Here is a 21,555-nt window from a genome sequence, read left to right on the forward strand (position 1 = left end):
CTCCTCCTCCTAGCAAAGGCTGGTTATTTTTCCAAAATTTGAATTCATACAATTTAATTAAAATATTGCAAAATATAATTTCTCGACTGTATTGGCCTGCATAAAAAAACTCCAACTTTATTTGCATATTTACAAGAATATTTGCATTAATTAGAGAGCTCAATATGAAGGCAGAAAATGCAAAAATGGAATTGGCACACAAAAACAACGCTTTGATCAAAGCAGAAACAGACGTGAAAATATCAAAGGAAATAATTAAGAAAGAAAGCTTTGTCTGTGTGTCTGTTTGTCCGTTTGTATCCAAAAAGCGTCAAAACGGTTCTAACCGATTGGGCGAACATTTTTTTAGGGACATTGCATGATCCCGGGGAAGGTTAATGAATGCTCAAAATTACAAAAATTTGTGTCTAAAAGTTTTTGATTTTTGTAAACTTCTGAAAATGTTATTGCTTTATTTTGTACAAAGAGAAGATGATTGATATTGAACTAACTATTGATTATAACTAATTTATATTGTAATTTACAACAAAATAATTTTACAAGGAAAAAAGGACAAAAACTGGGTTCAGCTAAAATTAAGCAAAACACTGAGACTTCATAAATTTTCGTTAACATCATTTTCGTTTAAAAAAAGATAAAAACATAAAGTAAAATAGGAATTCATAAAACATTGGTAAAATTGACATAAATTAGTCGTCACAAATTCTAATTTGTTAAATCATATATCTTTGCAATCTGATGTTGTCACTTGTAACTTTGATATTATTTCAAACATTAGATTATGCTAGATCAAAGAGTCTGAGTTTGAAAAATAACAGTGTTTAGTTTTTTGTTTTGTTTTTTCTCTACGCGTCTAAGCTTTGATTCAAATTGAATGAATCTAATTTGTTTAAATTGCATTTACTTATTCATTCTATGTAAAGTTTGTTAAAAGTTTCGGCTTAGGTTCATAAACTTAATTATTGTTTAGAAACTAGTGAAAAAATACGAAGAAGTTTCTGGTTCTCTTCAGGAGAAACTTCTTCAACTAACCAGGGATAAAGCAGAACTCCAAGTTCAAGCCAGGTACAGCAGGTTCAAGTACTCCAGGTTCAAGCTAGGTACAGCAGGTTCAAGTACTCTAGGTTCAAGCCAGGTACAGCGGAATCAAGTACTCCAGGTTCAAGCCAGGTACAGCAGGTTCAGGTACTCCAGGTTCAATCCAGGTACAGCAGATTCAAGTACTCCAGGTTCAAGCTAGGTACAGCAGGTTCAGATACTCCATGTTCAAGCCAGGTACAGCAGGTCCAAGTACTCCATGTTTAAGCCAGGTACAGCAGGTTCAGGTACTCCAGGTTGAAACCAGGTACAGCAGGTTCAGTTACTCCAGGTTCAAGCTAGGTACAGAAGATTCAGGTACTCCAGAACCAAGCCAGGTACAGCAGGTTCAAGCACTCCTGGTTCAAGCCAGGTACAGCAGGTTCAGGTACTCCAGGTTCAAGCCAGGTACAGCAGGTTCAGGTACTCCAGGTTCAAGCTAGGTACAGCAGGTTCAGGTACTCCAGGTTCAAGCTACGTAGAGCAGCTTCAGGTACTCCAGGTTCAAGCCAGGTACAGCAGGTTCAGGTACTCCAGGTTCAAGCCAGGTACAGCAGGTGCAAGTACTCCAGGTTCAAGTACTCCAGGTTTAAGCCAGGTACAGAAGGTTCAGGTACTCCTGGTTAAAGCTACGTAGAGCAGCTTCAGATACTCCAGGTTCAAGCTAGGTACAGCAGGTTCAGGTACTCCAGGTTCAAGCCAGGTACAGCATGGTTCAAGTACTCCAGGTTCAAGCCAGGTACAGCAGGTACAAGTACTCCAGGTTCAAGCCAGGTACAGCAGGTTCAAGTACTCCAGGTAGGATAATATAGTAGTCCAGGTACTCCAAGTGGAAGTATATAGTGATCCAGGTACTCCAGGTAGGAGTATTTAGAGATAGAGATAGATAAAGTTTATATTAACAGTACAAGCATAAAGCAATTAGGTGGAAAATAGCTCTTGACTGTTATGATTATTTTTTCCACCTAATTTCAAAAATGATACCAAAATATTTCAATAAAATAATGGTCCAGGTACTCCAGGTAGGAGTATATAGTGGTTCAGGTACTCCAGGTAGGAGTATATTGTGAACCAGGTACTCAAGGTAGAAGTATATAGTGGTTCAGGTACTCCAGGTAGGAGTATAAAGTGGTCCAGGTACTCCGGATAGGAGTATGTAGTGGTCTAGGTACTCCAGCTAGGAGTATATAGTGGTCCAGGTACTCCAGGTAGAAATATTTAGTTGTCCAGGTACTCCAGGTAGGAGAATGTAGGAGACCAGGTACTCCAGGTAGGAGTATATAGTGGTCCAGGTACTCCAGAAAGTAGTTTATGATGGTTCAGGTATTCCAGGTAGGAGTATATAGTGAACCAGGTACTCCAGGTAGTAGTAAATATTAGTCGAGGAACTCCAGGTAGGAGTAGTGGAATAAACTCCGGGCACAATTAAAGTAGAATTCTACTTTTTAATTTTCTCAGATTAAGATTGGGTTGTATCAGGGAACTTATAATAATCATAAATAACAGGATTTAAAGCTGGGTTTAATCTAGGAGGACTGCTGAATCTCTAGAAGCAGCTCAAGCTGAACTAGAAGCTGCTAAACAAGAAGCTGATGTTCAGTCTAAACTGGCAAAACAGCGAAAGATGGCAGGTTAGAATTGAAAGCTTCTAATAGGTTTTATGTTTACTAAATTTGGACAAATTGTTCTTTGTAAAAGATGGCTGTTTTACAAAGAAAATGAATTTTACGATGTGTTCTGAAAATGAATTTTACGATGTGTTCTGAAAATGAATTTTACGATGTGGTCTGAAAAGGAATTTTACGATGTGTTTGAAAAGGCTCTTGAATTTTGAATTTAAAAGATATATTTAAAACAAATATGTTATAAATTTAACAGCTCGAAGCATTTCTATATAGTGTCTTTAGTTTTCGTTTGAACATCTTAGAAAATACTAAATCTCAGTTTTATTTTAGAAATGTTTGTTCAAAACTAATTTTATTGTTTGTCATTTTGCCAGTTTGTACAGTGTCCCACTAAACATGAAAGTTTTATGACGACCTATATATCGTCTTTGATAAGAATTAACATTGTAATGTCGAATTTCAAAATTCATAATAAACCATAATCGGCTTGTATATCGAGCATATTTTATGTTAACAGTGCAAGGCTTTAAGTTTGTAATTCTGCAAAAGTAATCAGTAATCAGTATAAAAGAAATTAACTCTACAGCAGACGAAGAATTCTACGGATAGCAGCTATATTTACAAAGTAAGCCACTTCAAGATGTGCACGTAAGATTGAGCAGTATTTTGCCAATTACTCCATTTAAACTAAACCTAGAAACAGGCGCGTTGCAATTTTGTATATGTCTAGGGCTACAAAAGTAAAAGTAAGATGGTGCAAGGTAAAACTAAAGGCCAAGACATTGCGACACTTTAAACTCGAGGTTGTCTAAAAATTTGATGACCAACTTTGTCTGCATTGATCAATAACAATACAGACACAACACTAGATGTCATATTTTCAAGATTTAAGGGTTTCTCGTTCACAATAACCCTGAGGTAGAAGCTCAAAGGAGTTACGCGCAGGCAGCGTTGAATGACGACAGATAGAGAGCATGCGTATAACTCCTTTGGGTTTCTGCCTCAGGGTTATTGTGAACGAAAAACCCCTAAATCTTGAAAAGACGACATCTAGTATTATATCTGTAGTTGTCTGGATCTAAGTGAGGCATCACACTGTACCGAATCAAAAATCATTTACACAGAGGATCTCCAAAATGTCACATGATTCCCATGTTTATTAGATCACCCTGTAGGAACATCTCCAATATTTTAGGACGGATAGCAGAGCGGGAGAGAGGTGAAGATTCAATTCTTCTCAACAAACTTCAAATTAAGGTGTTTATTTTTAAATTGTAAACATGGAACAACAGTTTTGATTGGGTTCATTCAATGTTGATAAATAAAATACAAATACAGTACATGGTGATGGGATTTTGGGGTTTGTTTTAGTTTATAACAAAGAGAACCCAAGAGGAGGGAGGGAGGGGGGCACCCCATTTATTTTCTTAGACAAGTATAAAATGCTAGGCTTTTAGGGCGCTTCGCGCCCATCTTCTCTTTAAATTGTGAACATGTACTTTTTGTTTACATTTTAAAACAAAGAAGAAAAAAATTTTAATCGTATCTTTCTCTCTTTCTTTGCAAATTCCATATTTATTTAATTTTGCTTTTCAATTTTTTATGGAAAAATTCAGTATTAGCTACATAGAAAATGATTTATAATGAATGAATAATAAATATAATTTAATGGAATTCAATTTAGAGTTTTTTCCTTTTAATGTCTGAAAACAGTAACCAAACTTTAAATTGAATTCACAGGCAATATTTTTATCAATAACACCGACAACTTTAATTCTCCTGACTTGACACACAAGATATCTAAAATGGGGTTCGGGTGCTAAAGTTAAGTAGGTTATAAAACACGGGGACGAATTTAATGAATTTGAGATACGTCGCTATATTACCTACTGCCGGTTCAAATTTGAACCATCGATTCATAGCTAAAGATTTAGAAAGGCGTTTAATCGATGATTCAAATTTGAACTGGTGATGGGAAGTTCATCATTCCCAAAAATTCATTAAATTCGGCTGGGGTCGGACTGAACTAAAAAAGCCGCTATCTAAAACTATAAAGTATAAATAAAAACCAATAAATAAACCAAGAACAGGTTTACATAAAAATTCTAAGGCAGTTTCTAAGGTATGCATGCAATCATGCTCAGGCCGAGTTTTGCTTTTATTTCTCCCAGATACTGCAGTACGCTTTTGTGTTTATAAAGATATGTGATTTCCTGGTATATTCTCCTTGAATACTACCAAATATTTCCTGGTATATTCATCTTAAATGGAATTATATATTTCCTGGTATATTCTTCTTAAATGGAATTATATATTTCCTGGTATATTCGTCTTAAATGGAACTATGTGTTTCCTGGTATATTCTTCTTAAATGGAACTATGTATTTCCTGGTATATTCTTCTTAAAAGGAACTATATATTTCCTGATATATTTTTCTTAAATGGAACTAAATATTTCCTGGTATATTCTTCTTAAAAGGAACTANGGGGGGGGTCAAGAGGTCTTTATTCCCCCAAAATTTTATTTTCCCGTCTGCACAGCACCCCTCACGTATTAAAAGTATATGGGGCGGAGTAAAATTTTGATTAACTTTCATCATAATCTAACTTATACCAAGCATTACAAGGAAAACAGGATAGATGGTAAAATTTGAAAGAGAAAAAGGATAAAAGGGAAAGAGGGAAAAGATAGAAGAGAAGAGAATATAAACATCTCTTAAAGGAGAAAGAAGAGAGAGAAAGGTTAAAAGAAGAGGATTGAGAGAAGACAAACTAGAGGAGAAAAAAAGAGAAGACAAACTAGAGGAGAAAAAAGAGAAGACAAGGTAGAGGAGAAAAAAAGAGAAGACAAGCTAGAGGAGAAAAAAGAGAAGACAAGCAAGAGGAGAAAAAAAGAGAAGACAAGCTAGAGTAGAAAAAAGAGAAGACAAGTTAGAGTAGAAAAAAAGAGAAGACAAGCTAGAGTAGAAAAAAGAGAAGACAAGTTAGAGGAGAAAAAAGAGAAGACAAGTTAGAGGAGAAAAAAAGAGAAGACAAGCTAGAGGAGAAAAAAAGAGAAGACAAGCTTGATGAGAAAAAAGAGAAGACAAGTTAGAGGAGAAAAAAGAGAAGACAGTATTTGGAGGAGTTGCGGAGAAGACGAAGAGGTAAAAGGAAAGAGAAACAGAAGATACAGAGAAGTGGAAAGAGGTAAGAGAGAAAAAAAGAGAAGACAATATTTGGAGGAGTTGCGGAGAAGAAGAAGAGGTAAATGGAAAGAAAAAGAGAAGCTATAGAGAAGTGGAAAGAACTAAAAGAGAAGAAGAGGAAAGTTGGAAGAAGAACAATAAACCATAGAAGAAATACAAAAAGAAAATGTGGAAAACAGAATTTAAAACATAGAACAGAAAAACGGAAAGAGAACATCTAAGAAAAGAGAGAGGAGGGAAGATGCACATAGATTCAGCCTCCTTATAAAAAGTCTCATCAATTTTTAAGACTGGGCTGACTTTGAAGTGTCGCAACGCCCTAAGCTTAGATTTTACCGCTCTAACTCACTTATGCTTTTTTGTAGCCCTTTACATGTACATTTTAGCACTATAAAGCACTTCTTGTTAGATTTGGTTTTTTAGAAGTAAATGGCAAAATTCTCAACGATTTTTGTTTGAGAGCGTGAGACCATTAAATCGCAGTGGATGATTAGGGCTGCGAGATGGGGGGGGGGGGCAAGAAGCGAAAAAAAATAATGATATAAGGAGCAAAGAAAAAAAGGGAAAAGATCATTGAACACATTTTTGACTTCTAGGACACGAAAGTTTAAAATCTGAAATGCAGAAGTTTATGACTACATTTTCTCAAAACTATCTTGGTGATAAAAATTAGGACTTTTTACCAAATGCTTTTTTGATTTTGACTTTAATGGCTGTCACCCGAAGTTTTTAAAATTTCTTCCGAATAGGTTCGAGAAATGAGACTTAGCATGGGAAGAAGAATTGAAGAGCTGGAGAAAGAACTTGACAAAAAAGACATCAAGTTCCAGGATTACAAGTCTAGGACAGATACATCTATACGGTTAGTAGAAGGGATACATCTATTTGGTTAGGAGGACGGATACATCTATTCGGTAAGTAGGACGGATTCACACATAAAGTTTGTAGAACGGATACACACATTAAGTTTGTAGAACGGATATATTTCTAGTTGGGAATCCTTTACAATCTCTTCACGCTCCATTCTTTCTCGCAGTTAGAAAAGATTTCCAAGAAATTAGCTGGAATTAGTTTCTTTAAAGGGAGTGTTCGCGAAAAATGAAAGGGGGTATAGGCTTAATGCGATAAAAAAGCGCTTTTGATCGCTACTAATCTTACTTCTATCTGTTGCGTCTATAAGGAGAAAATTGTTAAAAACGACTCACACCGAAGAACGAAGAGTTCATACAAATTCAGAAAGATGCAACATTCAACTCGGATCGTAAAGAAATCTATTTAATTCCCAACAAATTATCCAGATATTACAAACAATAGTCATCGATTATTTTTCGACGCATTCGTAAATAGTTGATATTTCATAATATTTTGTATTTTTCATGATTTGAGAGTTACATTTTTTCCTGTTTCGAGGATTTTTGATAATGAAGACGACATTTTCATATTTTCCAGGAATGTTCGAAAATCCAGCGCCAGCGAAAATTAATCTAAAAAACAAAATCAAAAATATTATGAAATATTAACTATATATGAATGCGTCGAAAAATAACCGATTACTATTGTTTGTAATATCTGAATGATTTGTTTGGAATTAAATTGATTTGTTTACGATCCGAGTTGAATGTTGCATCTTTCCGAATTTGTATGGGCGCTGCGTTCTTCCGTGTGAGTCGTTTCTAACAATTTTCTCCTCATAGAAGCAACAGATAGAAGTAAGATTAGTAGCGATCAAAAGCGCTTTTTTATCGCATTAAGCCTATACCCCCTTTCATTTTTCGCGAACACTCCCTTTAACTTTATATCCAGCATGAACATTCTTTTCAAGGTTCTACTATTGAGAATGAGATTTAATTTTACTCTCATTTTGTAAATAAGGAGTTATTGATTCATTGTTTTAACTTCAAATAGTCAATAATAAACCCATCTCAACCTTGTTTAATCCTGAGATAGAACGCTCAACATGAAATTGATCATTGTTCAGAAATACGAGGAAGGAGCTTGAGGTTCAGGAGAGGATGGTTGAGAAGTTGATCGAGGAGAGGAGAAGATTAAAACAGGAAAGAGAGGATTCATGAAAAAACTGCCAAAATATACATATTTATACATATTCATATATCTCTATTATTATTATACATTTGCAGACATGTGTCATAAATGTACAAAACATTTAATTAGTTTCTATTTAACCCTTTATAATGAAGTGTACTAGAAGCATAGTAAACAGCAAACCTAGCTGTCAATGTGAAACAAGGGGGGGGGGGCTATTGAAAATATTCCTCCACTGGATTTTTGTTACAAGGAATTTGGTCAATTTTTTGTCAAAATCATGACCAGCTTGTGTGGATAGCAGATGGAAAATGTGTGAATAATGGAAAATTTTGTGGGAATAACTGGCGCCGCGCGCCGCGCCTCAGGGAAATTTGTTTTAAAACTCCTCTTGAAAATCAAAATTAAAGGGATAGAAGGTGCCCCTGCTCTCCCTTCTTGTGCTCTTAATTTTTCCAGGGGGGGATGTCCCCCAGTTTTCCAGGGGGGATGTCCTAACTCCCCCCCTCCTTTTAAGCCGCCTCTGTTTGAAACTAAGAGTTGTCGGCAAAACCGTTCCGTTGCACAAATGTACAGAAAACTGTGGAATTTTATTGTCATCTTTCACATTTTTTTAGTTATGAAATTTTACTAGAAACTTTGTAATTTGTAATAATCTTTTTCGGAAATTTTGTGGGTTACATTTAAAAAATAAATCGTCATTAAAATTCCAAAATTTGTAGCGATATTTTATAATGAGAAAGAAGACAAAATCTGCAATGTTTTCTGTAAACTGAGATGAGATTTTAAAAGCTTAAACCCTAGTAAAACCCAGTCTTTTCGTCTGCTTAGACCCAAGTAAAGCTCAAGCCGAGACCCGGGTTTTGGATGGCCTTGAGTTTTGTAAGAACCAACCATCTTGGGTTTTTCTCTCTTTAAGGCTCGAGTCTTCAGCAGCTGATGATTGTGAATTTCGTAAAATCTTTTTTATCTGTATACATTTAAAATCTTGGGAATTATTTGTGGTGTCAAATTTTATTAAATATATAAAATAAACATACTATGAAAATAATGTATCTCCATAAAGACTGAATTTTCGAAATTTACATCTCCTTGTTACAGCTGATCTGACGGCATTCTGTCTGCTACATAGAGAAAGCTTGCAAAACAGTCTCTCATTGGTCGAATCAGAACCAATCCTGACTTGGGTTCTATCTAAGCCCGAGTAAGGGTTTTCCTCGGGTTTAAGCTTTTAAAATCTCATCTCTGTTTACATTGTCATTGTAATCTTAGATATTGTATTTTGTGACTAATTTACATATTGTGTTCTTAAATATTTAGTTTTTACATCTCTTGATAAACAAGGTATGTTCAATAAGTTTTTTTAAAAAATTTTCCTTTAACAGACTTTATTCATCAAACATTTTATTTCTTTGTAATCCGCCTTTTCGTGGAGTTTTTTTTAGCTCCGTTGTCACAGCACGGGATTGTACAGGGTGTCCCAAAAAACATGGGAATTCAGTGACGAATTCGATATCGTCTTTGTTATGAATTAGCATTGTAATACCTAATTTCAAAAGCCATAATATTATTATGTCTGCTAGAGTTTATTTAATGAAAAGGGTAAAAGACTGAAAAGATGTGTCTATAATGTCTCCGCAAGATGAAGAGTGAATATGGACAAGTTTACTCTGTTTGTATACTGTAATTTTTTTTGTTTTACTAAGTACAACCGGTTGCAGTCAAAACATAAACAAACAAAATGTAAACGTAGCAGACGAAACTCTTACAGATTACAGCTTTCTCAGTAGGTATCACTATACTAAATCAAAGAATTATTCATAAAGACGATATCGAATTCGTCACTGAATTCCCATGTTTTTTGGGACACCCTGTATTTAATTCAAACCAGGGAAAGGAGACACTTGGGATTCTCGATACACAAAAAAATCGTGTCTAAAACATTCTTAATATAAAGCAGATACCCTTGACATGAACCAAAATGCATAAGAGGATAATATTATGAACAAGGCACTAGTCTACAAGGACTAAAAGAGAAAAGTGTAAGGGAGAGTGTTGGCAGTAAGAGGAAATGTCTGAGCAGAAAAAATCCTCAAAAACCCCACAAACAATCGACACAATTGAACTTGTTTCTCAAACCAAATTCGCAATACTTCTTTGTCGATGATTTTTGATGAGTTTGACATGCTATGGTGCTGAAAACTAGTCTGTAAATTCCTAGGAAAATGTAGAATACACTATAAAAACCTTCAAGGACCCTTTCTACAATAAAGGCTTACCCTCCTTTGACTTTTTAAGGTTACACAACCTCTGGAACACGCTTAAATGGATAAATTTAAATCTGTTGATAAGATATTTAGGCTGTAACAAGCATCGTTAACGGGCTCCGAGAGAAAGCTTATTGCGTCCAACATATTATCTGATCGACATTAGCTGGTCTGAAAAATGAACGGGTAAAAATGTAGTGAACTTTTAAAAAAAAAATTAAAGAGCTGAGACATCTTTGAAGTATCTTTAAAATATTTTTTTTTTGTAAAACTTACTAAACATCCCTCGTAAGTATACAGTCATTGTTGAAATTGTATAGCTCAAGTTATTGACTGACAAATAAGTATAACGTTGCATAAACCTTTGATATTTCAAATTTATATTATTTCATCTAATAGAATTCCTAGTTTGAGATATCTAAGGTCTACAACAAAAATTTTGGGTCAAAGATTTAATTCTTTAGTACACACTAAGATAAATATTTTTACACAGTACAGTTCCAATTATTGTATGAATAGATTTTCAATTTAAGATATGATAAAATAATCAAAATGATGAACTTGTATAATTATTTAAATCTTTTAATTTTTCAAATTTTGTGTTCATTAAATTTTGTGATACATTGAAATGACAATGAACTCCTAATCTGCAAACATCTTGGATGAAATACTCTAAATTTATTAATGCTACATAGAAAAATACTGCAAAATTTACAATGTTAGATTAATAAACTGATCAACTTTAAGATTTCTTTAAAAGTGCTTGAATCTCTGACAAACTCTTGTTATCTGTATCAGGAAGAAATCTTAAATAAGGTTGTTAATCATTTTCAGTTTTTCTTAAAGGTGAAACTTTCATGATTTTTAAACTCACCACTTTTAAATGACATTTATAAAATTATTTTAAAACTTACTTAGAAACAAATATTGCACTGAGGATTGTGGCAAAGACATGAGTAAAGAATAAAAGAGGGAACCCCAAAACAGCAAGAATATGGGGATAGACCTGAAACAAAGGAACTGACTGCTTGTCTAACATTGGTGCTATGGAAACGCCTCAACACGGAAACGGACCCAAAAAAACGGAAACCTCCCCAAAATGATTTTTTTGAGGCATTTCCTGTTTTTTCAAAAATTATCAGAAATCCCTTAAATCTCAATTTTAGAGGAATTTCCAGTTTTTTTTATCCATTTCCACGATTTTTAGGTCAGATTCCGGTTTACACCGGTCTTATATTTTTGAGGGATTTCACAATATTTTCGATCTGTATCCTCATTTTTTGGGTCCGTTTCTGGTTTTCAGAAAAAGTTGTAAAATCACATTTTGTTGATTGGTTTCCTCTTTTTTGGGTCAGTTTCCTCTTTTATTTTGGGTCCGTTTCTGATTTTCAGAAAAAAATTGTAAATTCTCAGTTTGTTGATCGGTTTCCTCTTTTTTAGGGTCTGTTTCCAGTTTTCAAAAAAGTTATAAATTCTCAGTTTGTTGAACGTTTTCCTCATTTTTGGGGTCTGTTTCCGGTTTTCAAAAAAAGTTTTAAATTCTCAGTTTGTTGATTGGTTTCCTCTTTTTTTGTGTCCATTTCCCCATTTTTTGGGTCCGTTCCTCATTTTTTGGGTCCGTTTCCGGTTTTCAAAAAAAGTTTTAAATCTCAGTTTTTTAACAATTTAAAACTTTTTTTGAAAACTGGAAACAGACTCAAAAAAAGAGGAAACTGACCCAAAAAAGAGGAAACCGATCAATAAACTGAGAATTTAAAACTTTTACTGAAAATCGGAAATGGACCCAAAAAAAGAGGAAATGGACTCAAAAAAAGAGGAAACCGACCCAAAAAAGAGAAAACCGATCAATAAACTGAGAATTTAAAACTTTTACTGAAAATCAGAAACAGACCCAAAAAAAGAGGAAACGGAATAAAAAAACGGGAAACAAATCAAATGTAAATATAGCAGAAACCGGCCCAAAATATTCGGAAATCCCTCAACACTTTTTAGTTTTAGAGGGATTTCCGATAATTCTTGAAAAAAGAAGGAAACGGACCCAAACTCACTTTTGGATCTGATTCTGTGTTGAGGCGTTTCCATAGCACCCTAACATTTGTTATAGCGTACATCTTTGCATCATGGTACTGCTGATGTTATTAAGTGTGTGTGCACTATCAAGTCATGCAAACATTTATGCAAAGAAACAATATAAACTCCCTTCTTTAAGTTTACCAATGTTAAACATACATAGACTTTAGACTACTTTAAAATAATACTACACATTCAATGAGTTTATATGAGTCAAGAAAATCTGGGTGATAAAAGCAAGGTTAGGTTAGGTTAGGTTCAATCATGCTGGGTATACTTTGAACCCAGCATGATTGAAGAGCTTGATGTTCTACACCCACTTATTATGCTTGATATAAAAATAATTTCATGCTTGATGAAAAAATAATAAAGAAATTCAATACTTTTTCCAGCAGAAAAATAGTACCTTTAAAGCTATGGCTGTAACAATCATGCGAGATCCTTCCCCAGCAGCTCCTCCAATACTCTTATCCTCAGGAGCCAGAAGCTCTCCTGGTAGGGTATAGACAACACTGCCATACCCAGCACCAAATCCTGTATCATTGAAGAGATCGGTATCAATCCTTATTTTAAGTAAACGATTTAGTTCACTTAAAAGAAAAAAAACATTTAATATGTCTTCTTTTTGAGATTTACCATGAAAACTGAATGAATCAACATCTATATATCTATAAACTATGCTTGTTTAGAGGTTTGTCTGTTTGTTTGTATCCAATAAACATTTAGCAGCTAAAACAATCATTCTCAAAATTTTTGAGGCACCCAATGTGACCCCAGGGAAGGTTTATTTCTCAAAGAGAAGATGCTCACAGATAGAGCCACAAGTAAGAGTTGAAACAGAAGATTGGCGCAAAGAGTGTTAAAACCCCAGTGTTGTAAACAGAAAAAATACCTAAGGTTATTCCAAATACTCCGATCATAAAAAAAATCTGAAAAATAAAATGTTTCAAAATATTGAAAAACTACAAACAAGCATATGTTTAAATCTTTTTATAGATTTTATAAATACAACTTTTTCATCTTATATATCTATATGGTGTTATTAATCCTACTGCATTTGAGGAGGGGGGGGGGGGAGATTATTTCTCCTCATTGCTTTTAAACTCCAAAATGCTCAAATAAATATAAAATGATACATAGAGATATTTATAAAGCTTAGGGGTTCAAAATAAAAATAAAAATATAAGCATTAACTAGTGGATATAGGTGTTCACAATTTTAAGCAAAATACCAACCTTTGACAGAAGCACATAATAACTCTCATCACACGAAGTTTTCTTTATCAAATAGGAGATTGATATTAAGCCTGAAATAAAAAGATTGGCTCAAGTAACAATTTAAAGTTTTCTTAAAGATTGTCTAAACATTAATTTAAAATTATGAACTTTAAAATATCTACTTCTTAACTATCAACTAGAAGAAACTGTCATGATACAAGTTTACAAGTTTTATCATTTATTAACCTGAAGAATCTATTATGAGATAAGCTCCCATTAGTATTAACCTGTGGAAACTATCATGATAAAAGCTCCCATAATTATTAACCTGAAGAAGCTATCATGATACAAGCTCCCATAATTATTAACCTGAAGAAACTATCATGAGATAAGCTCCCATAATTATTAACCTGAAGATACTATCATGATATAAGCTCCCATAAGTATTAACCTGAAGAAACTATCATGATATAAGCTCCCATAAGTATTAACCTGAAAAAACTATCATGATATAAGCTCCCATAAGTATTAACCTGAAGATACTATCATGATACTAGCTCCAAGAAGGAACTGACTCTTCTTCTTCAGCTGTCTAGCAATAAACAAGCTAGCTGTATATCCAAATGCTGATCCTAAAAAAAGAATTACAGAACCAAATTCTTGCTGGGCTGGGCAAAGTATTTTACAACTTTTCCAGCAATTAAAATCTAAATTGTACGAAAACGTTAGTAACAAAGCAAGACTTAACAACATTCATAGTATACTGTATTTTTGCTTTAGTGGCAAATTCTAAACATATCAATTCATAATAAATTTCAAGCTGTCATGGATACAACCCCCAACATTAAGAGTTAGTTTGAGTGACTTACCGCAAGGAATGAGAATCATTATAGTCTCAAAGGGAATTAAAAATCCAAATTCAGCAAACATACTGAAGCAAAAATTATCAACTTTTAAAAACCTTGCTGTAGTTTAAATTGAAAAAGAAAACTAAAGGTTATGTAAATTATAGTTTTTCAAAAGCCAATTTTCCTTGGTCCATAAAAGTTGACAGGCACATCTCGACCAACAAGCCCTTAATACTTAAAAGGTTTTGATGGAATAATGCAATAAGTTAATTTACATTGGTTCTAGGCTCTGTGGTTCAACCACAGTGCTATTTATTTTTTCAAAACTTAAGAACTTTGAATATAACCAACCAAGCTCAGTATTCTACTTCTAAGTGTACTGTTAAAAAAAACAAATTTACTAAGCTTTAATTCAGAAAAAAGATAAAACCTTATGTGTACATTGAGGTAAATTCCCAGTACTTACCAATTGATCCAAACAAAGCAACAATTATTCCAAAAGGAAGCAAGAAATCAGAAGAAGTCCAGCGACCAATGCAAGACTTAAAAAAAGATTTAATTGTTCACAAATAAAAATGTTGTCAAAATTTCTTTAGATTAATTTAGAGATTCAACCTTGCAGGCATTATTTTGTTTGGTGATGACTGAAAGAATATTTATTAGCTCTTCTTCCACACCGCTATAGTTAGGACCTCTGACTAGTCTGAATCAAAGGGTTTCAATTTTGCAACACTGTTTTGCTTATCTGTATGAATTTAATTATCTGTTTATTGTTTTCCTTTGTAAATAAATGATAAACTTGCTGAATTGGTCAAGCCTAAATTTTGTGTAGGACATTACAGGAATATGGCATTTCTTTAGATAACATATGATTTTTTTTAATGAAGAAATGAAACAATTGTTCATGTATGCAAGATCATTCTCAAAGCTTAATATCTTAAAAACAATCTCAAATTATTCAGAAACCTTTACAATTGTCGAATCTTTTATATGCAGGAATTAATGGTGACTCATGAAACAGAAGTGCATTATCATTTGGTAGCTTTTGTCAAATCATAACTTGAATATTTTCTATTCTATTTTTAAAGTCTTAAGAAAGTACTGTGATTGTAGAATTTAAGGTATGGTTACTTCTACTAAACTCCTCGCCTTTCTCTCTGAGTCAGGGCAGTATGGAGAACCTGGAGATTGGTTAGTTCACCAGGGAACCTTGTATAGGATAGACATTAGAGTTAAGCTCTGTTAATCCAACCAAGGCCTGGAGACCTGCACTTTTAGACAGCTATTGGACTGTTGTTTCTTTATCATGCTTTGCAGAGAACTAAGGAGGACACCAGCCTCCTTCCCTATCATTATACATGAATATGCATCCTCAGAATACTCAGCAGCACTTATGATATCAGAAGCTAAACCTGATATTGGAGATGCTGGTCTATACAAAAAGCTATTCACATATCTGGAGCAGCCTGAAGATTCAGTCAGATCTATGACTCCAAGAGCAGGTGCTGAACCTGATATTGGATACACTGCTCTTTACAGACAACTCTTCACAGACAGCTCTACACATATCTGAAGCAGCTAGAATATCCAGTCAGACCTAGGACTCCAGGAGCAGAAGCTAAACTTGATATTGGAGGCGCTGCTCTTTACAGACAGCACTTCACATATCCTTTGTAGAAGCAACTGAGGATCAAGATGATCTTGATGCAGGAGAGCTGCTCTTTACAGACAGCTCTTCACAGACTGGTTGCAAGTCCAACCAAGAAAGCAGCTGGAAATGAGACTCTGGGAGCAGCTCTGGTAGTAAAGGAAGTAGCTGGGAATGTAGTAGAAGCATCTCATGAACCAGAGCAGCTGAATGAGATAGTGGGGTTTGAGGATATGCTCAGACAGACCCTGAACTGGAGCAGCTAAACCATGGTTTCCCAGATACAATAGAGAGCTGTTAAAAACAAGAGTAACCATTCACAGATGTACCTAACAAATAAAACTATGAAGCTGTTAAATCCTATTCATTTATACTCCTGAGAGATGTCTATTAAAAAAGGGGATAAAAAGGGATGCAAATGATTAATCTCAAAAAACCTAGGATTTACATCTGGATTGTAATCAATTGAACCCATTAAATATTACATGATACCTCAGCATTTCTTCTGCTTCAATCATTTTGCCATTTCTAAAAAATAAAAGTTAATGTTTTTTAAACTTTTTAATTTAGATATTTTCTAGGAAATTAATTCAATTAGTGTGTAATTACTTCTTGTTCATGTTTCTGGAGATAAAAAATTATACAAACTGACCTTCTTTATGCACTCCAAAAAGTTTATTTATGTTGCTCTTTCAGAGCCCTCGATTTAAAAGCTTCGGCTCGAGCCGTAATTCCTTAAACCCGACTTTAAGACCCAACTCTGACTACAGCTTGTGTCACGTGATTGACAGCTGCGAGATCTTAGGCTCAACTTAAGGAGTTAAGCCCAATGAAAATAAAACCGACCTTGGTTGGTTTTAGTGAAGAATAAGGCTCAATGTTGGGTCCTCTTTTCATCAAAACCCGGAATGCGCCAATTCCAACTATGAAAATCCGCCAAATACAACATTAAACCGGTTTTATGAACTAAACTCTGTTGAAAATTAGAGCAACTTAAATCCGAAAGCCTGAGCCGTAAATAAGGCCAGGGGCGGACACAGGGGGGTGGCGGATGTCCTAATCCTTAAATTTTGTTCCTAATTCCTGAACAATCTTTTTATTGTTCCTAAATTCCTGTCCTAATCCTTTAATTTTGTTCCTAATTCCTGAACAATCTTTTTATTGTTCCTAAATTCCTGTCCTAATCCTTTAATTTTGTTCCTAATTATCAATTTTTTTGTTCCTAAAAAATCTTGCCCCCCCCTCACTTAAATCCTGTGTCCGCCCCTGAATAAGGCTCAACAACAGCTTAGACCTGAGTCGAATTTTCTTGAATTTTTTAAATCGCCGGCTCAGGGAGATAATATCAATCATGATGGTTAATTGTAAGAAAAATCCATTGGCTATTCCTTAAAGTAAATTTTGATCAAGGCCTAGACCACTAGTAATATGATGTATTCTACCCCTCTTATTTTAATTAAATATTAAATATACCTGAGAAGCCAGTGTGGAGAACGTACAATAAATGGAGATAAGAGTAGAAAACTGAGAGAAAGTGTTATTCCAACTAATAACAAGTATTCTGGTGGTACTAATATGTTTACAACGTACAGAAGCTAAAACATTGAACGAAATTAAGTGATTTATAATTGATAATTCTAATCTTTCAATTCCTACATCATTCTGATGGTGTAAATCTCTGATAGTATAAATAACTTTTACCATAAATTTTCAGCCCCAAAATGTTTCAGGATTCTGAAAGATAAGTTACCAAATTACTTCCAGCATTGTTTTATTCAACTTCAAATTATAATAATCCCCCCTGCTTAAGTTGCAAGGATATAAGGTTTACAAAGTTAGTATGTAAGGCAAGTAATTAGTTCATTTACTATAATTTGTTCCTTTAAATTTACCAATTGTCCATAGCTTTTACAGATACTGTTCAAAATAGCAAGAACTAGAAGAGGAAACAGGTATTAGTCAAAGTAGTTATAAGAAAGACACAATGCATGTTTAAGGAAACTGACTTTCTGCATTTATATTTGTCTTTTCTTATATTTGAATACTTTTAACATTTTAAAGGTTCACCAGATCACGCCCAATTTTTAATGGGACCAATTATGACCATTTTACATGACAATTATTTGTTTAACATTTTTTAATTTTACTTTTTGGAACAAAAAGTATTAACATTTCTTATTGTGTTTTTTGTGAGAAACATACATCTGTTTAATTTTTTTAATCACATATTAGTGTTTTAATGTTATCCTACCTCCTCTTAATCTTATAGTTGATATTTCGCTTGTTAAAGTGTACGCGGGCATCCTTCCTAAAGTTAGATCTTTTAAATGTTTCAAGTGTATGATAAATTGAATACAGTGGCCGAATTTAAAGAATTTGAACGGCGGTTTAAATTTAATCCGCGGCTTAAATATGGTTGATTCCACTTAAAATTGTATCAAATGTTTCAAGATTTAAGCCGGCGCTTAATTTAAACCGGGTTTTGGCAGATTTAAACCGCGGCTCAAATTCTTTAAATTCCATCTCAGGGTACGCATTATGAAAATCTCTTAATGTTAATTTGCCAGGGTGATTGAATTAGTTTATTTCTTGCTAATTGGAAAAACTACGTAAACAAACAAGAGTATGGTTATACATTACTAGGAGTTTGAATGTACATTGCATATAAATGTACATAGAATGAGTATCATACTCTGGCCACTTTAATTTTTTTAAATATTCTGAAGTAATGGAATCTGGGGTAAACAGTACTAGGAAAAATAACACTCCCTCATAGTCAGACAGGTAGGTCAACATGATGCACTCAAAACACGGACTTACAGTCCCTAAATTAACCCATAGATACCCATATGTGTTGAGTTGGTGATCATTCTTTTAACTTGTCTCAATAGTCTTTATAAATTGTAATTGCAATTTATTATGAATATTATTATTTTTTTAGAAAATATGATGGCTCATAAGTATATGAGGAACACCTTTATCTTTAACCCTATCCCCGCTGGGGTACTTGAAAACCAGGATACGCTGGGGGGGGGGGTCAATTTGCCCCCCCCCCCTCTAAATCCCATGTTTTATGTCCAAATATGACAAATGATACATCATTAGAAAGCTCTTGTGCTCTACTTTTAGAATCTGCAAAAAAATTTGCAAATTTGCGAAAATTGAATTTTTTATCGCAAAATCCAGTTTTATAGTAAAAATGTTTGCAAAAAAAAATTTGTCCAAAAAATGACAAATTATGCATTTTTGAAAAGCCCTTGACCATGCCATTTCAAATATGCAAAAATTTTTGCAAAATTTTAAATAACCTGATTTTTAATCAAGAAAAATTAAAAATGTGCAAATTTCCTTTGACAGGTTGTTTGCAAAAAATTTGCAATTTTTTTTTCGCAAAACTTGTGCAATTCGTTTTCTTATGTCATAGGCTTTCCAAAAAGCTAAATTTTATCAAAATCTGACAAGTGAAAGTGGGTCAAAACAAAGATTTAGTTTGCTACAGGCAAAAGCAGTCATTCAGGCAGTGTGCCTGAGGACTCAGGCAGTTAGTATTAAAGCCCGGTTTTAGGCCTAAAGGGAGGGCTTTGGGTACGTAAGAAAAGTCAGAAAATTTCAACAGCCTCAGACCAATACTTTTTGAGTTATGTAAAAAAAACTACAGGGGGGGGTCAAATTGACCCCCCCCCCCAGCGGGAATAGGGTTAAAAGAAAAGCAAAAATGGACAATCACTAGCTCTGTGTGCATTTTCAATACCTAAACCTGCTGAGAACCCATTCAATAACCAACCAGTTAGAAGAATAGGGAAATTGAGACCAACCAACATGATAAAACAAGATCCGCTCTGCAGTAGGTTCACCAGGATCAAACATCTCTTTCTTAATAATATCTTTTTCATTATCTTGCTTAAAACCAAACCCTTAAAAAGGTGTTGTCTCCCACTAAATACACGGTTTTACAAATTGTGAAGGGCTTGTTAACATTCTGTTAAGGATTAGCATATTTTGATGATCGAAAGTTCCATTAAGTGAACTGAACTGAACTGAACTGAACTGAACTGAACTGAACTGAACTGAACTTGGATACTTTATATTAGTTCTGTTAATTTTAATATTAGCAACAGTTATAAAAAATTAGAATTTTCCAAGCTTTGTTTAACTGTTTAATTGGCTTTGGTCATTTTTAATAATTTTAAATTCCACAATAGATTTTATTTAACAGCACAAATGATTTTATTTAACAGCACAATAGATTTTATTTACCAGCACAATAGATTTTATTTACCAGCACAATAGATTTTATTTAACAGCACAATAGATTTTATTTACCAGCACAATAGATTTTATTTAACAGCACAATAGATTTTACCTTCCAATGCATTCACTGAGAGGACTACTTATCAGAGAACCAACAAATATCATCAGAACATTTAAGCTAACACATGTAACATATATTTGTATAGTATGTATTCAACATATCTGGCTGTTGGAAATGAAATAAAGATCATGTTTTGTAGGCGTGAACAAGCAAAACTAAAACAAATCATTGACATTGAATATCTGTTCTATTTTTATGATGTAAATACATTTTATACAGATATATACAGATAATGTTTGATACTAATGATTTGAATTAAGCAGGAGCACTCTGGCAGACTCTCTGCCTCTCTACCACCTCAAGCGATGGATTAACACTCCTCAATCGCTTCTTTTTAACAACTGCCTGCCAATTGGATTGGCTTATACAACTAACTCGATGGTGCAAACATTTACAATTGAAATAGAATATGGGATTGAAGCGTTTTGGCAGATTTAAACCGCGGCTCAAATTCTTAAAATTGTATACTACGATGGACCCCATTTTAGAAACTTTTATCAAATAGATGATCAAGTACAATAGGTGGCAACAGAGAAATTAACCAATTATACACAACGTCACAAGTGTCAAATTTAACAAGGAAAACGAAATTGTCTCACATTAGTTGACATGTTTTCCAAGATTAAATAAAAAAGTGTAAAAACAGAAACTAAAAAACACATAAAATTGCATTTATTTTACTGTAAGAAAAGCACTTTATTCTAAAATTATCACTTGTGTTAATAATTTTGTTGGACACAAAAACTGAATTGACACTTGTGACGACAGAATACAACTGTACTGAAAGTGTGCAAATTCTACGTTGCCATCTATTGTATTAGAATCTATTTGACTTTTATAAACTTTTCAACTTGATTTTCTAAAGAATATTTGAATTTTTATTTATTTATAATTTTCTATAAATTGACTCTCATGATCAAAATGTTAAAGTGACTTTTAGAATAATTTCATGTAGTATGTTTCAGTTATAGAGACACATGTCCAATTCACAATGGTGCACTTTAAACCTTTGACCAGACAACAATAAGGTGGATACCCTCATTTGTTAGATGTAGATTGAGTTCACGGGAGACTCAAGATTACAAGGAAATTTCTTGCTGAATGAATAAGAATATCTATGCAATCCTTGATCAAACAAAGGTTTAAAGGGTATTGTTGTAAATCAGCCATGCCACTCTATAAATGGGAGGTCACTTGAAA

General features: G+C 33.8%; 2 protein-coding genes across 3 annotated transcripts; one reads left to right on the plus strand and one right to left on the minus strand.

Annotated features, from left to right (window-relative positions):
• Positions 1 to 6: 6 nt before the first annotated feature.
• On the plus strand, positions 7 to 8,820 carry LOC111699644 (spindle pole body component 110). Its single transcript, XM_023470365.1, has 6 exons — positions 7 to 248; positions 971 to 1,065; positions 2,608 to 2,708; positions 3,898 to 3,959; positions 6,640 to 6,752; positions 7,869 to 8,820. Exons 1-6 carry the CDS (start codon positions 165 to 167, stop codon positions 7,960 to 7,962), a joined length of 549 nt encoding a protein of 182 aa, XP_023326133.1. The 5' UTR covers positions 7 to 164; the 3' UTR covers positions 7,963 to 8,820.
• A 2,043-nt stretch (positions 8,821 to 10,863) lies between these two features.
• On the minus strand, positions 10,864 to 20,770 carry LOC111699642 (D-xylose-proton symporter). 2 transcript variants are annotated; one of them, XM_023470363.1, is made up of 16 exons: positions 20,347 to 20,770; positions 19,735 to 19,856; positions 18,235 to 18,291; positions 17,876 to 17,919; positions 17,457 to 17,578; positions 16,476 to 16,511; positions 14,951 to 15,038; positions 14,802 to 14,877; positions 14,520 to 14,562; positions 14,357 to 14,418; positions 14,021 to 14,119; positions 13,506 to 13,576; positions 13,163 to 13,199; positions 12,677 to 12,804; positions 11,115 to 11,206; positions 10,864 to 11,006 (listed from the first exon to the last, which is right to left on the minus strand). In XM_023470363.1, exons 1-16 carry the CDS (start codon positions 20,397 to 20,399, stop codon positions 10,943 to 10,945), a joined length of 1,194 nt encoding a protein of 397 aa, XP_023326131.1. In that variant the 5' UTR covers positions 20,400 to 20,770; the 3' UTR covers positions 10,864 to 10,942. The 2 variants fall into 2 exon arrangements, with proteins under 2 accessions (XP_023326131.1, XP_023326132.1); XM_023470364.1 differs by lacking the exons at positions 14,357 to 14,418; positions 14,520 to 14,562.
• Between the last annotated feature and the right edge of the window lie 785 nt (positions 20,771 to 21,555).

The sequence above is a fragment of the Eurytemora carolleeae genome, unplaced genomic scaffold (assembly GCF_000591075.1).
Source record: "Eurytemora carolleeae unplaced genomic scaffold, Eaff_2.0 scaffold339, whole genome shotgun sequence".
Classification (NCBI taxonomy): domain Eukaryota; kingdom Metazoa; phylum Arthropoda; class Copepoda; order Calanoida; family Temoridae; genus Eurytemora; species Eurytemora carolleeae.